This window comes from Talpa europaea, assembly GCF_964194135.1.
Source record: "Talpa europaea genome assembly, chromosome: 12".
Classification (NCBI taxonomy): domain Eukaryota; kingdom Metazoa; phylum Chordata; class Mammalia; order Eulipotyphla; family Talpidae; genus Talpa; species Talpa europaea.
The window spans coordinates 64,603,808-64,618,734 of NC_140079.1; the positions used below are offsets into that span (position 1 = coordinate 64,603,808).

The 14,927-nt window shown below is 36.9% G+C and overlaps 1 protein-coding gene across 1 annotated transcript in view; it reads right to left on the minus strand.

The window, feature by feature from the left end:
• Positions 1-14,927, minus strand: part of DCAF6 (DDB1 and CUL4 associated factor 6) — a gene marked incomplete at both ends in the record, with an annotated part of 95,874 nt that overhangs the window by 76,694 nt on the left and 4,253 nt on the right. The window contains one exon of the mRNA XM_084251141.1: positions 4,254-4,315. Within this exon, the coding sequence (XP_084107267.1) occupies positions 4,254-4,315 (62 nt within the window). The remainder of the gene's footprint in view (positions 1-4,253; positions 4,316-14,927) is intronic.

Sequence of the window (14,927 nt, forward strand, 5' to 3'; positions counted from 1 at the left end):
ACACATAAAACCAAGCTATCTAAAAAGAAACTAGACAGACTTACTATAGAACTATAGTAATCAAGGCTAAGACATACTGTCACTATCAAAGACATACAGACCAATGGAATGGAACTGAGAGTCCAGAAATAAGCCCTTACTTCCATATTCAAATAATTTTTGACAAGGTGTCCAAAACCATTCAACAGAGAAAGAAGTGAAAAAGTCTTTTCAGTAAATGATGTTGAGACAACTGGATATACACAAGCAAAAAAATGAATCTGGAGCCCTGCTTCACTGAAAATGATTAAAGGTCTAAATGTACTGTCCTAGTAATTGCAGATCTAAGAGAATATAAAAGCCAAAACTATGAAACTTTCAGAAGGAAAGTTTTCTTTCATAAAATCTTCATGAACACTAAAACCACAATGAATTACCACTTCACATCTATCAAGATGGCTATAATAATTTCGGAAAAAAAAAAAAAACCCATAACCTCAGAAAATAACAAAAGTTGGTGAAGACATCAAGAAATTGAAAATCCTATACATTACTGGTAAGAATGCAAAATAGGCAGCTCTTTGGAAAACAGTTTAGCCTTAAAAACTGAGTAAGAGTTACCCTACTACCAGCAATTCCACAAGCATATACACAAGAGAAATGAAATCCTATGTCACACAAAAATTTATGCACAACAGGCCATAGCTGCATTATTCATAAATAGCCAACAGGGGAAACAACTCAAATATCTATAAACAAAATGTGACTGTTTATAACCAAGTATCTGTACAAGGAAATATTATTCAGTCATAAAATGAAACACCACCACATCATGGAAGAACCTTGAAAACACTATGCTGTCAAAGGAAGCCAGTCTAAAAGGCCACATATTATATGGCTCCATTTATATGAAAAGTTTAGAACAGACATATCTATAGAGACAGAAAGCAGATTAGTGACTGCCAACAGTTAGGTGGAGGGGGAATGGAAGTGACTGATAACTGGGATGGATTTTCTTTTTTGGATGTTAAACATATACAGAAATCAGACAGTAGTGACACTGTACACTTTCTGAATATAACAAAAATAAATAAATTGTACACTAAAATCAGGTGAAATATATGGTACGTGAACTATCTCTAAATTAACCAAAAAATATAACTAGACTTCCACTTTCAGGCAAGATGGAGTAGTATGATTTCCTATCACATCTGAAGCAACTAAAAACATCAAAACACATTCTTTTATTTACTAATGTAGATAATACTTATTTATGAGCCATAAGACAAATCTCAATATGTTTAGAGGACTTCAAATCAAGCAATCTACGTTCTCTGGCCAAAATGGAATTAAATTAGAAATCATTAACACAAAAAAAGTTTAAAAACTGTAACAGACAGCCAAATAAGAAATTACAAAATAAGCTAGAAAGTGTTTTGAACTGGATGAAAACAAAAGGATAGTATCTCAATGTATGAGTTACAGCTAATGCAGAAGTTAGAAGAAAATTTATAGCACTAAAATACCCTAGAAAAAGCATATTAGGAAAGACAAGGGCCTCATATCAATGACCTCAGCTTTCCCCCCCAAAATTATAGAGAACAGCAAATGAACCCAAAGTCAGAAAAAAATTAGAAATAATGGCTATCGAACAGAAATCAATAAACAAGAGAACAGAAAAACAGAGAAAATTACTGAATCCGGAAACTGGTTTTTTGAGAGGACAAATAGGGTTGACAGACCTCTACCCAGACTAATCAAGAAAAAAAGTGGGCTGGACAACATATTACAAATATCAGGACTATAAGAAGTGACATCACTAACTACATTTCTACAAATATTTAAATATGAAAGGGTATATTAGACACAACTTTATGCCAATCTAATAACTTGCATGAAACAGACAAAATCCTTGAAACACACATATTAAAATTCACTTAATAGGGCCTCCCTGGTGGCTCAGCGGTTGAGCGCTGGGTTGCAAAGCTGCCCGCAGCCTCTGCAGTGCTGGTTCGATCCCCGGCTGCTCCCCAGCCACCTTAGGAGGGTCCCGCATGGCGCGCAGACCTCTCCTGCCACCCGCTGCTCCCCTCAGCAGTATACTTTGGTCCTTCTGCCTGCTCTGCTCCCTGCTCTGGCTCTGATGAATTCTCTCACCCTCCCGCACTTCTGACTGTACCCAGTGCATGTATAAACAAAACAAATAAATAAATAAATTTTTAAAAAAATGCCAAAAAAAAAAAAGACATAAGTCTATTTTTATTAAAGAATTATAACTAGAATTTTCCACACAGAAAACTCCAGTTACGGATGGCTTCACTGGCAAATCCTGCCAAACACTTAAAAAAAGAGAGAGAATTCTCTACCAAGTCTTTCAGAAAATTAAACAAGACAAAATACTTTCCAACTCATTGGTACAAGAAAATAAATCTTTGGACCAATATCCTTAATATACATGAAAAAAAATCTCAAACAAAATTTAAGTAAATTGAGTAAAATAATACACAAAAATAGATAACGTATCATGATGATACAGCATTATCAAATGAGATTTATCTCTGGAATATAGGGATGGTTTAACACTCAAATATTAAGCAATGTAATTAATGATATACTAAAAACGTTGTAAGAAACATTTACTTTCCACTTACCCTTAGAAAAATATTTAAGAATGCATTCAGTAAAATTTGAAAGTATATTTAAAAATGAAAAGATTCAGGGCCTCCCCGGTGGCGCAGCGGTTGAGCGCCGGCTTGAGAAGCTGCCCGCAGCCTCTGCAGCGCCGGTTCCATCCCCGGCTGCTCCCCAGCCACTGGAGGAGGGTCCCACATGGCGCGCAGACCTCTCCTGCCGCCTGCTGCTCCCCTCAGCAGTGTACCTCAGTCCTTCTGCCTGTTCTGCTCCCCGCCCTGGCTCTGGTGAATTCTCTCACCCTCCCGCGCTTCTGACTATACCCAGTGCTTGTATAAATAAATAAATCTTTAAAAAAAAAAAAAACTACATTAAAAAAAATGGTAAGATACAGAAGTCTACAGCTTAAAAAACTTGACATTATCTAAAGATAATAGCTCATTAAGGGAGAAAAATCAAGTATTTGTTTTAGCCACCTGAGTCTTAGGAACAGATGACCATCACTAAAAGGAGGACAAACAAACATGTGCCTCCTCATGTGATACATACAAAGCACACCATATCACCTGTAATATTCCTGCCTCAAAAGCTGAATGTGAATCTAATCAAGCTCTCAAAGTAATTTCAACTTATAGGACATACAAAGTATACACATACATTAAATGACATTACAAGAAAACAAGCCAATTATCTACACTGTGGAATACTCTACAGAAAAACTGACTTGATTTCTTTAACAAGTCAATGGCAGGAACAAAAAGGGAACACTGCTCTAGATTAATAAACATTTAAGAAGCACAGCAACCAAGATATGGACTTGCTTGGATCCTCTTTTGAACAACCGTAAAGAGACATTTTTAAAGAATGAGAGAAATCTGATTATCAGCTGTGTATTAGATACCAAAAATACACTGTCAGTCTTGCTAAATTATATAATGAGATTTTGGTTGCACAGAAAATGTCCATTAAGGCTTACACAGAGGTGTGAAATGAAGGCTATCTGGGATTTGCCTTAAAATATTGTTACTTCAGCAAGGAAGAAAAAGAGGAAATAGAAAATGTGCCCAAATCTTGATAATTGTTAAATCCAGGTGATGATATATGAAAGTATATTTGAAATTTTCATAATAAAAATTAAAAATAAAAAGAGCTCTGTTAAATTTGGAGTGCTTATTCCACATGCAACTGGTAATGGAAGCAGAGAATTAGATATACAAATGAGAAATTTTGGGGGAAGTGGAGAGGTGAAAGTTTTTCATTTTTGTCTTTGTTTTGCTTTGCTTTGTTTCAACCATAGGATTGGATACTACAACTTAGAGCTGAAGAGAAAAGAGGGTGAGAGCAGCCAGGACACAGTCTTGGCATACCCAATATTTGGTGGTCATGAAGTGGAGGAGTCAGCTACAAGGATGAAGAGGAGACAGTGAGTTAATGAGATGGGGAGAAAACCAAGAGACAATGGTATTGGCAGAAATCAAGAGAAAAAAATCTTTTGAGAAAGAACATGTGTTCAACCAATGTCTAAAGTTTCTGAGTAGTGACCACTAGATTTGGAGACATGAAGGTAACTAATGGTCCTCACAAAAGCAGTTTCAGTAGAATACATAAAAGTCCTTCATAGTTAAGAATGAACTATTACTTACACAGCCATCATGCACATTCAAGGTTGCTTCAAGTTTTAATCTTTGGATGAACTCTCTTCTTCCTGTTTAAAAAGAAAGAGATAAAGTATATCATACAAATTACTGCTGGGAAAAGTGGAATATGGAAGTTAAAAGCCTAGGATATGGCATGAGGGACATTAAAGTCTTAATTCATTTTATAAAATGAGTTATGCTGGACCAATTAACCTACTCTTTAGCCCTCATTAGAATACCTATGTGCTTCATGTGGTTATTTTAAGGATTAAGTGATTTAAAGATAGAAAGGACTTAGCATAGCATCTGGATCACGGTAAACTCCCAGATGTTCCCTTCATTCATCTATCCATCCATCCATTTACCCACCCACCCACTTAACTAATACACTGTGTACCCACTCAGTTTGAGGTGGTGTTCTTGGAACTAAGAATACAGTAGTAAAACAAAATAGAAAAGAAATCACTGTACTCTAGCAGTATTATTGAAATGCAACAAACCATACGTCATTTGGGAAAGGTGCTACATGGGAAAATAAAGCAGAGGATGGCAGTAAGAGAGGACTCGAAGAGAGGGACAGAGTTTTCAATTTTAAATAGGGTGGAAAATTGTTTTATTTAAAATGCCACCTATTTTTAAACACAATTCAATTACAGAAATGTTAAAATATTTTAAAGTCAATTTTACAATAAAATGTGGCAGCAAAAATATAAAATCAGCTTAAAAGTCCATCACAGCAGAAAAGTTAGAATACCACAAAAATAGGTAAGTTCCTCCTTTGAAAAAGAGAAATGTTTCCTTTAAGAAATGAGTCATCTTTAGAAAAGATGGACCAAAAAGCTTCATGTTTATTCAAAAGCTGCAATGAAAGGAAGTTGAATATATGACAAAGAGCAATAATTAGCTAAGTAATCAGGCTGAGGAGATTTCAAAATTAAATTTGACTATGTTCTCCGTATACTATCACAAGGGGCAGGTCTCTGTTGTGTTTTCTTGCCAGTCAATGTAAGTTCAAGTTCTTGAAGCCAAATTGTTCTATTTTTTTCTTCTTCCTCATAACTGGTAAGATAGTTAGGTAATGGTGAACATATGGGTTAAAAAATGTTTTTTCCTATGTGGGGGAGTGCTGTGGTTTAAATTTATTAGAATTTAAAAACCTACAGAAATTCAGTAAAGCATTTCATGGATTAGGTTATGCTTAATATAATTAACCATTTAAAACTGATTTTCAGTCTTGAAAGAATGCTAAAGGTAGCAAACACAAAACTGTTCTTTAAAATCTTTTCCTTTTGGCAATAGCAGACTTAGTAATCCTAATGAATTATAAATTAAGAGTTAATAAATAGAGTACCCAAATTAACAAAGTGATTGCATTTAAAATTTATTAGAATGCTACAAAGAAATACTAAGAACATTTTTTTCCAAAAGATTTTATATCTGTGTTTGAAAACATGGCACCAGCCATTTCTGTCTAGAGTAATGGTAATGGAACATGAAAGAATAGAAGACAAAGTTTTTCTAAACAGAGCTGTTATTTGTGAAATCTGTATATCAAGACATTGACAGTTTAAACAAATAGCTCCAAAATGATATCTGGCCCAAAATTATGCAGATCAAAATGATTGTTATCTAATATTCTGTAAAATATGCTTCTAGAACAAACTAATTCTAACATTTTCTATCCTTGTAGCAATCAAGTGCACTACTAGTAAGCAAGAGCCTCCATAAAATAAGAACTGTGTATTAAAACAAAAACTGAGGCCCCATCAAAATAAAGTAAAAATAAACACATACATGTTATTTAAAACTGAAAATTCTGATCTACTTGCAAGCTAAGAAGTTACCTGCCACCTTTTCATGGAGCCTGGCAGGAGACACGAGACTTCTAAAACAGAGGCAAAGTATTTTACTACTCTAGCAGTATAAGCAGGAACACAATGATTTCCCTTGTTCCCCAATTCCCATAGGGCAATGTGGAGTGACCTGCATACTGTACATGCAACTGGGTTTGAATCACAGCTGAGAAACCCTGAGCTGAGGGAACCCAAATCTTTTATCAAGTAAACCTGCCTGATCTTTGACCCAAGAGAGGCATTATCTTTACTACACTAGACAATAAGTTAATCTGCCTTCTGCTCCAGAGGGAAACACTTTTATCTTCCAAAGCTGTTCGCTATATAAACATCCTTGATAAGACGGTCTAGAACAAAGCAGCCAGTACCTCTGCTCACAAGGTATGTGAAAATACAAGAGCCATGGAGAACTGTCTCCTAATTTTACACACTTGTTATAAATTAATTTACTTATCATTGTGACTTTTTACTCAAGTCCCTCACCGCACAAGCTGCCTATTATATTTGTCTCCACTGTGACACTTCATTCTATATTAATAAAAAGAGTAACAATCTTTGGTTCACACAAGTATCCCAAGAACCTAGAACAATGCCTTGCACAAAGTAGGCACTCAATATACAGACTCAATTGAGTCTGTAAATAAATGAATGGGAAATAATTTTACTCTGTTTCATAATGTGTTTTCACTCAGTATACGGGGTGAATATCTTTGAATGAGAATATAGAGCTACTATTCATTTATTTTTTTAAAGATTTATTTATTTATGCATATAGGAACTGGGGTGTAAGCCAGAGGTGTGAGGGGTGAGAGGATTCACCAGAGAGAGTGGGGAGCAGAACAGGCAGATCTACTGAAATACAATGCTGAGGGGAGCAGCTGGAGAGACAGGAGAGGTCTGCTGCGCCATGTGGGTAGCTCCCTGGCAAGGCCAGGCATCAAACTCATGCTGCAGTGGCTGCAATAGCTTGATAGTGCTGTCTTTAACTCCTGTGCCACCAGGGAGGACCCTACTATTCATTTTAAATAGCTATGTAACTTACACAATTTTGTAACTTATTTACCAAAAAAATAACCTCAGAGTCTTAATTTTACATTTGCTAAAGTTTTACATTTGATGGGAATACCATCAATCATACAGGTCTATTGTCAGGAGTAAATTAATTATACACTATAGACACTTAGGATTATTTCTCTCCCTGTGTACAGGTGAGTCTTTTCTAAATTATATTGTCTGAGAGGAGAAAAATGGTTTTAAAAAAATGACTTATGGAGGGCCTCCCCGGTGGCACAGCGATTGAGTGCTGGGTTGCGAAGCTGCCCGCGCCCTCTGTGGTGCCGGTTCGTTCCCCGGCTGCTCCCCGGCCACCGAAGGAGGGTCCCACATGGTTCACAGACCTCTCCTGCCGTCCGCTGCTCCCCTCAGCAGTGTACTTCGGTCCTTCTGCCTGCTCTGCTCCCCGCTCTGGCTCTGGTGAATTCTCTCACCCTCCTGCACTTCTGACGGTACCCAGTGCTTGTATGTATGTATGTATGTATCAATCAATCAATAAATAAATCTTTAAAAAAAAATGACTTATGGAGTCGAGGTAACTTCATCTGGTCAAGGTAAAATAATAAGGTAGCAATTCTGAGAAGCAGAGATAGAAAAGCACATTAACAAAATTTTTCAGTCTAGTTGGCCCTACTGTCCCTATGAGCTATTTCTCCTTAATGCCAAACTTCCTAGTCATCTGCACAAGGTACCTACTCCAGCTCACTGTCAGGTTTTCTTTCAGCTGCATAGTCCCTTTTGTCCCTTCTTCCCACTAGTTTTATTCTCAGAAATCATGGGTTATCAGTTAAACCAATGGTCTCTTTCAAGATACTTTTCATGACTTCACATCGCAGCCATCACAGCTGACTGCCGTCTCCTTGAAATAATCTTCTCTGGCTCCCATGGCTTCTTATCAGATAGCCAAGACCAAAGGGTGATAAAACTCCTCCAAGAAGAGAGAGAACACAGAACATTTTCATCTTTAACAGAGCACAGGACAAAGAGGGAGCCACCATCAAAGAGTGAAAGAAGAAAACTGAAAATTCAGCTAACACTTAAATGCCAGATGTGGGTTAGAGACAGTTTAGGATATCTGGGATCCTAGACACAGGCAAAGTAGGCTGCATTCAGTTGCCAGCTGTTTTTCATGAGCTCTCACCAAATACTCATAAGAAACACTAAAAACAGGGCAGAAATGTCAGGCAGTTCATGTCCATGGGACAGAGAAATGAAAATCCACTCACTTTTCAGATCCTTCTCCCATGGGAGGCAATAAGTTTGAAGTCACTGGGAAACAGTAGCTAAACAGGGCCTCAGCAAAGGTCCACTACTTCAGAGAAAGGCTGGAAGCCTTCATGCTCATTTCAGGTAAATACAACTACCCAAAGAAGGGGCAGAAGCAAAAATTGCCTATCCATGAGGGGTAGGGGAATGAAACCTCCCATCCCTACCATGGGGTTGACCATAAAAACAAGCAACAGTAAGTGTGGTGATTTTGAAATGTGTCTGCCAGTTAGATGGAACTACATTTCCCAAAATTCCTCTTCTGCATGTTTTTTGTTAGGATGAATCACCTGTCACTTTTGTACAAGACTGGTGGGTAGAAGTAAATCAACAGCCATATTGATTGTCATGCTCACGTGGTTGGGAGAGATGCTCATGTTGCTTACACATGTTGCTGCTTATCTGCTGGTTCATCCTGTTGGAATGGGCAGCAACTAGACCTATCACTGCTCCACTTGCTACAAACACCTTTTGCTTCACGGAGTACTGGGTCAATTGTGTATTGAGGTCCATAGCAAATTTCTCCTACAGAACATGCCAGCTTCTCTTATAGAACATCAATATCATTGGAGAAATGATATAGATCCTATGTCTATATGGGTCAAGTCTGTCCTTCCTGAGTTCATCTACATCTTCTCTTTCCAATTGTCTGTCATCAAGTCTGAGTCAGAAATGAACACATGAACCTTACAAAGACAACTTAATTAGTTCCCACAATTACATAGGTCAAATACCAGTAGCACATCTTTGCATGCATGTATATCTGTGTATTTCCTAGGGTTTCTACTTCTTTGAACCTATGCATGATAAATATACTCATCAAACTAGGTATAGAAGAAATTTCCCAATCTGATTAAAAGCAACTCTAAAAAACCTACTATTAACATTACATTTAATGGGGAATATCTGACTGTTTTCCACTTAAAAGGCTATCCACTCTCATCACTATTATTAAACATAGTACTGGAATTTCTAGCCAGTGTGATAATGCAAGAAAAAAATTCATACAGACTGGGAAGGAAGAAATAAAACAGTGTTTGTTGGAAGATGACAGAATTTCCATGCAGAAAACCCCCAAGAACATATTTCAAAACCCTAGAACTAGTGAGTTTGGCAAAATTGCAGGATACAAAATCAACACACACAAAATCACATTTTTATATACTAATAATGAACATATAAATATTGAGCTTAAACACAATGCCATTTATATGTGTTCCAAAGAATATCAAATATTTAGACAAATATAACAAAATATGTTGAGGATGCTGATAATTACAGAAAGGTAAAGGAAAAAAACCAAAGACCTAGAATAAAGAACTGTGTTTATAGTTTGGAAGATTCAATATTGTAAAGATATTAGTTCTCCCCAAATTGACATGTAATTCCAATGTAATCCTTATCATAATCCCACAAAGGTATTCTGGAGAAATGAACAAGCTCATTTTAAATTTCATAGGGAAAGGCACAAGTCCGAGCAGAGCGAAAACATTTTGACAATGAAGAATTAAAGAGGGGAGGAGAATCACTCTATCTGATGTTAAAACTTATGATATAGCTAAACAAACTGTAGCTGGGATACAGATGGATAGACACACAGAGCAATGAAAGAGAATAAAGAATATGAAATCACATCACACAATTATGTCCGACTCTCATTTTTAACATAAGCACAAAAGCAATGCAATAGATAAAATACAGACTTTTCAACAAGTAGTGCTAAAGCAAGGGATAACAATAGGCACAGAAATAAACTTTAAGCTAAACTTCAGACTTCATACGAAAATTAACATAAAATGGATCCTGGACTTACATGTAAAAAATGTAAAACCATAAAACTTTAGGAAAAAAGCATAGGAGGCAATCTTCAGGACCAAGGGATAGGTTAAGTGTTATGCAAATTGTCCTTATATGGAAAGCATAATCCATAAAAGGAAGTGATAAACTGGACCTTATTAAAGTTAAAACCTTTACTCTGCAAAAAATTCTTTGAAGAGAATGAAAAGGCAAGCTACCAAATGTGTGAAAATATTTGCAAACTACACACCTGACAAAGGAAGGACCAGTACCTAAACCACATAAGTCTCAAATCTCAATACAAAAAAAAAAAACCCTAATAATCCAAACAGAAAATGAGCAAAAAACATGAAGAAACATTTCACTGAAACTATACACACGGTAAATAAGCACATAAAAAGATGTTCAACATTAGTCATTAGGCACACATAAGCTTAAAGTATGAGATATCATGATATACTTATCGGAATGGCTGAAAGAAAAAACAGTGATAACAACAAATACTGGTAATGACGCAGAAAAACAACATTATTCACACATGACCAATGGGAATGTAAAATGTTTTAACTGTAGTGAAAGAGTATGGCAGCTTGTTACAAAATTAAGTAATGTGCTTACCATACAGTCCAGTAACTGTATTTCTCAGATATTAATCCCAAAGAGATGAAAATTTCTGTTCGTACAAAATTCTGCATATAAATGTTATATTTAATAATCAGAAGCTGCAAACAATATAAAAAACTGCCAACAGGTGAATCGATGTCATGAAATAATAATATCCAACGATAAAAAGGAATTAACTATTGGTACTCACAAATTGGACAGATAGTGGAAAACACCAATCTCAAAAGGTTACATACGTATCAAGTATATAGCATTCATTATATGACACAGTCACAGAGCTGGAGAATAGAGTGATAGCTGTCAGGTTTAAAAGTAGGTAGGAAAGGGCCTCCCCGGTGGCGCAGCGGTTGAGCTCTGGGTTGCGAAGCTGCCCGCGGCGCCGGTTCCATCCCCGGCTGATCCCCGGCCAACCAGGGGAGGGTCCCCCTTGGCGCACAGACCTCTCCTGCCTCCCGCTGCTCCCCTCAGCAGTGTACTTCAGTCCTTCTGCCTGCTCTGCTCCCCGCTCTGGCTCTGGTGAAAATTTCGCCCACCAGCGCTTCTGACTGTACCCAGTGCATGTACAAACAAACAAACAAATAAATAAATAAATAAAAATACATGCCTCTTAAAAAAAAAAAAGTAGGTAGGAAAGATGTAGCTATGACTATAAAAGGGTATCACAAAAGATTACTGTATCTTAAATATGGTGGTAACCACATTATTTAATTAATGTATCTTAAATATGGTGGTAACCACATTATTTAATTAAAAGTAATACAATCTATTAAAATTAACTCATTAAAGCAGCATAGAACTAAATATATACACAAACACACACAAGTGAATATGTACAAAACTTGGGAGATCTGAATAAGTTTTCATGGACTTATGTGTGTCAACTTCCTGGTTAGGATATTTCAGATGTTGCCATTAGGGAAATTGGTTCAAGGGTACATGGGACCTCTCATATTATTTCTGGCAACTGTGCATGAAACTTAAGATATATCAAAATAAAGTACCAAAAAAAATTAATAAAACCTTCCTACAAAAAAAAAGGAATTTGAATCCTATGCAATCGCTTCAGAAAAAGAGAACTCATCAAACTCATTTATGAGGACAGCAGTAATCTGACGATAAAGCCAAGCAAAAATACAAGAAAACACAGGCTAATAATTTTTAATGAACACAAACACAAAATTCTTACCAAAGTGAAGCCAGCAATATATATAAAGGATAATTTATCATAAGCAAGTAGGATATAGCCCAGAAGGTAAATGCTAGTTTCAACATTCAGATAAAAATCAATATGTTAATATCCCATATTAATAGAATCTATGAAAGAGAAATCATAAAACCAACTTCACTGATGCAGGAAAAAATCTTGACAACATTCAAGAGCTAGTCATGATAAATACTCTCAACAACATAAGTAAGAATAGCAGAGAAGAATTTCTTCAATCTGATAAAGGGTATCTACAAAAAAGCTATATAGCTAACAACATCAGTAAAAGACTCATCTAAGATCACAGAGGAGGCAAGAACGTCTGTCTACTCTCTCTACCTCTACTCAAGATTCTACTGAAGTCCTGCCCAGTATAATTAAGGAAGAAAAAGGAAGAAAACAAGAATATGGATGAAAAAACAATAAAACAGTCTTAGTATGCAGTAACAATCATCTATACAAACCCCAAAAATTTCCCCAAAAAAGCCTTAACAATTAATGAAATGCTACAGATTACAAACATAACAATAAAAAGCAACCATATTTATACATACCCACAATTAACAACCAGACATTGAATTTAAAAACACCATCTGAAATAGCATTAAAAACATTAAACATGGGGTCTCCCCGGTGGCGCAGTGGTTGAGCATTGGTTTGCGAAGCTGCCTGCAGCCTCTGCAGCGCTGGTTCGATCCCCGGCTACCTGGCGAGGGTCCCACATGGCGCGCAGACCTCTCCTGCCGCCCGCTGCTCCCCTCAGCAGTGTATTTCCTCGGTCTGCCTGGTCTGTTCCCCACTCTGGCTCTGGTGAATTTTCTCACCCTCCTGCGCTTCTGACTGTACCCAGTGCTTGTATAAATAAATAAATAAATCTTTAAAAAAAAAAAAAAACATTAAATATGGGGCCTCCCTGGTGGCACAAGGGGTTAAGACGAAGCACTATGGAGCTATCCGCAGCACTGCAGCACAAGTTCGATCCCTGGCCAGGGAGCTACCCATATGGCACAGCAGACCTCTCCTGTCTTGCCTGCTGCTCCCCTCAGCAGTATATTTCAGTAGCTCTGCCTGTTCTGCTCCCTACTGTGACTCTGGTAGATCCTCTCACCCACTGCCTCTCTGGCCTGTACCCCAGCTCTTGTATGCATAAATAAATAAATCTTAAAAAAAACCATAAATATGTAGGAATAATTGTAACAAAATATGTATAAAACTTGTACAGTGAAAAATATTAAACACTCTTGACAGAAAAAAAAAAAAAATGAAGAGAAAATCCACAATCACGGATTGGGAGAGACAAAATTATAAAGAAGTCAGTTCTCCCTGAAATAATGTATAAATTTAACACAGTAGCAATCAAAACTCAGGCGGGGCCTCCCTGGTGGAGCAAGGGTTTAAGATGCAACCTATGAAGCAATCTGCAGCCACCACAGCATGCGTTCAATCACCAGCCAGCCAGGGAGCAACCCACATGGCGCAGCGGACCTCTCCTGACTCTCTCGCTGTACTTAGGTACTGTTCTGTTCTCCCCTTTGTCTCTGGTGAGTATTCTCGTCCACCGCATCTCTGGCCTGTACCCCAGATCTTGTATGCATAAATAAATAAATCTTAAAAAAAAAAAACCAAAAACCTCAAGTGTCTTTTTTGTAGAAGTTGACAAGCTGTGGGCCTCCCCGGTGCCACATGGGGTTGAGCACCGTGTGGTGAAGCTGTCCACAGCCTGTGCAGCAAGGGTTCGATTCCTGGTGGCCAGGGAGAAACCCACCCGGCACAGCAGACCTCTCCTCTCCTGCCTCCTCCGTTGCTCCCCTCAGCAGTGTCTTTGGTCTGTCGGCCTGTTCTGCTCCCCATTCTGTCTCTGGTGAATTCTCTCATCCTCCCGCGCCTCTCACCTGTACCCCAGTTCTTGCATAAATAAATAAATCTTTAAAAAAAAAAAAAAGTTGACAAGCTGATTCTAAAATGCATATGGAAATGAAAAAGGACTCAGAATAGCCAAAACAATTTCGAAAAATAGCCAAGTTCAAAATATCACACTAGCTGATTTCAACACTCAACTATATGAAGACATAAAGTACTGGCATAAAGACAGACACCTAGATAGATGGAACAGAGTAGAAAAATACGCATCTGGTAAATTGCTTTTCAACAAAAAAAAAATACTGTTTTCACAAACAATGTAGGTTCAATTGTACATTCATATGGAAAGAAATGAAATCTAACTCTTACCTCATACCATATATAAAAATGAACTCAAAGTTGTTCACAAACAAAAATGGAAGCTAAAAATAGAAAAAATATAGAAATCTTTTTGATCTTGTATTAGGGTACGATTTTTAAATAGGACACAAAAAGCATGACCCTGTTAAGAAAATGACACAAACTGGGAGAAAATATTTGCAAAATACATATCTGATTAAGAACTGTATCAAGAATGTATAAAAAATCTCTACAATATTAAGAAGGCAAATCTGAACATTCAACCAAAGTAAAGATGTCAAATAAACTAGGAAAAGATACTCATTATCATTAAACGAGGGTTAAATCATCAGGATTAAATCAAAAGCAAATTAAAATGAATGATAAAGCTCTACAGACCTACTAGAAAGGCTAAAATTAGGAAGACTCTGCCAAGTGCTGATGAGAATGTGGAACAACTGGAACTCTGAAACACTACTGGAGGAAATGTAGTATGGTTCAACACTCTGGAACATGGTGGTTATTTCTCATAAAATTAAACATAGCAATCCCACTTGGAGGTATCTATCCAAGAAATGAAGATTTTAAAGTATTCTACCCTAGTTATTTTTTCCAAGGTAAAAATAGACATTTCATTATTAGCTATCAGCCATGTTCAAGGAAAAAAAAATTCTTTTTATATCT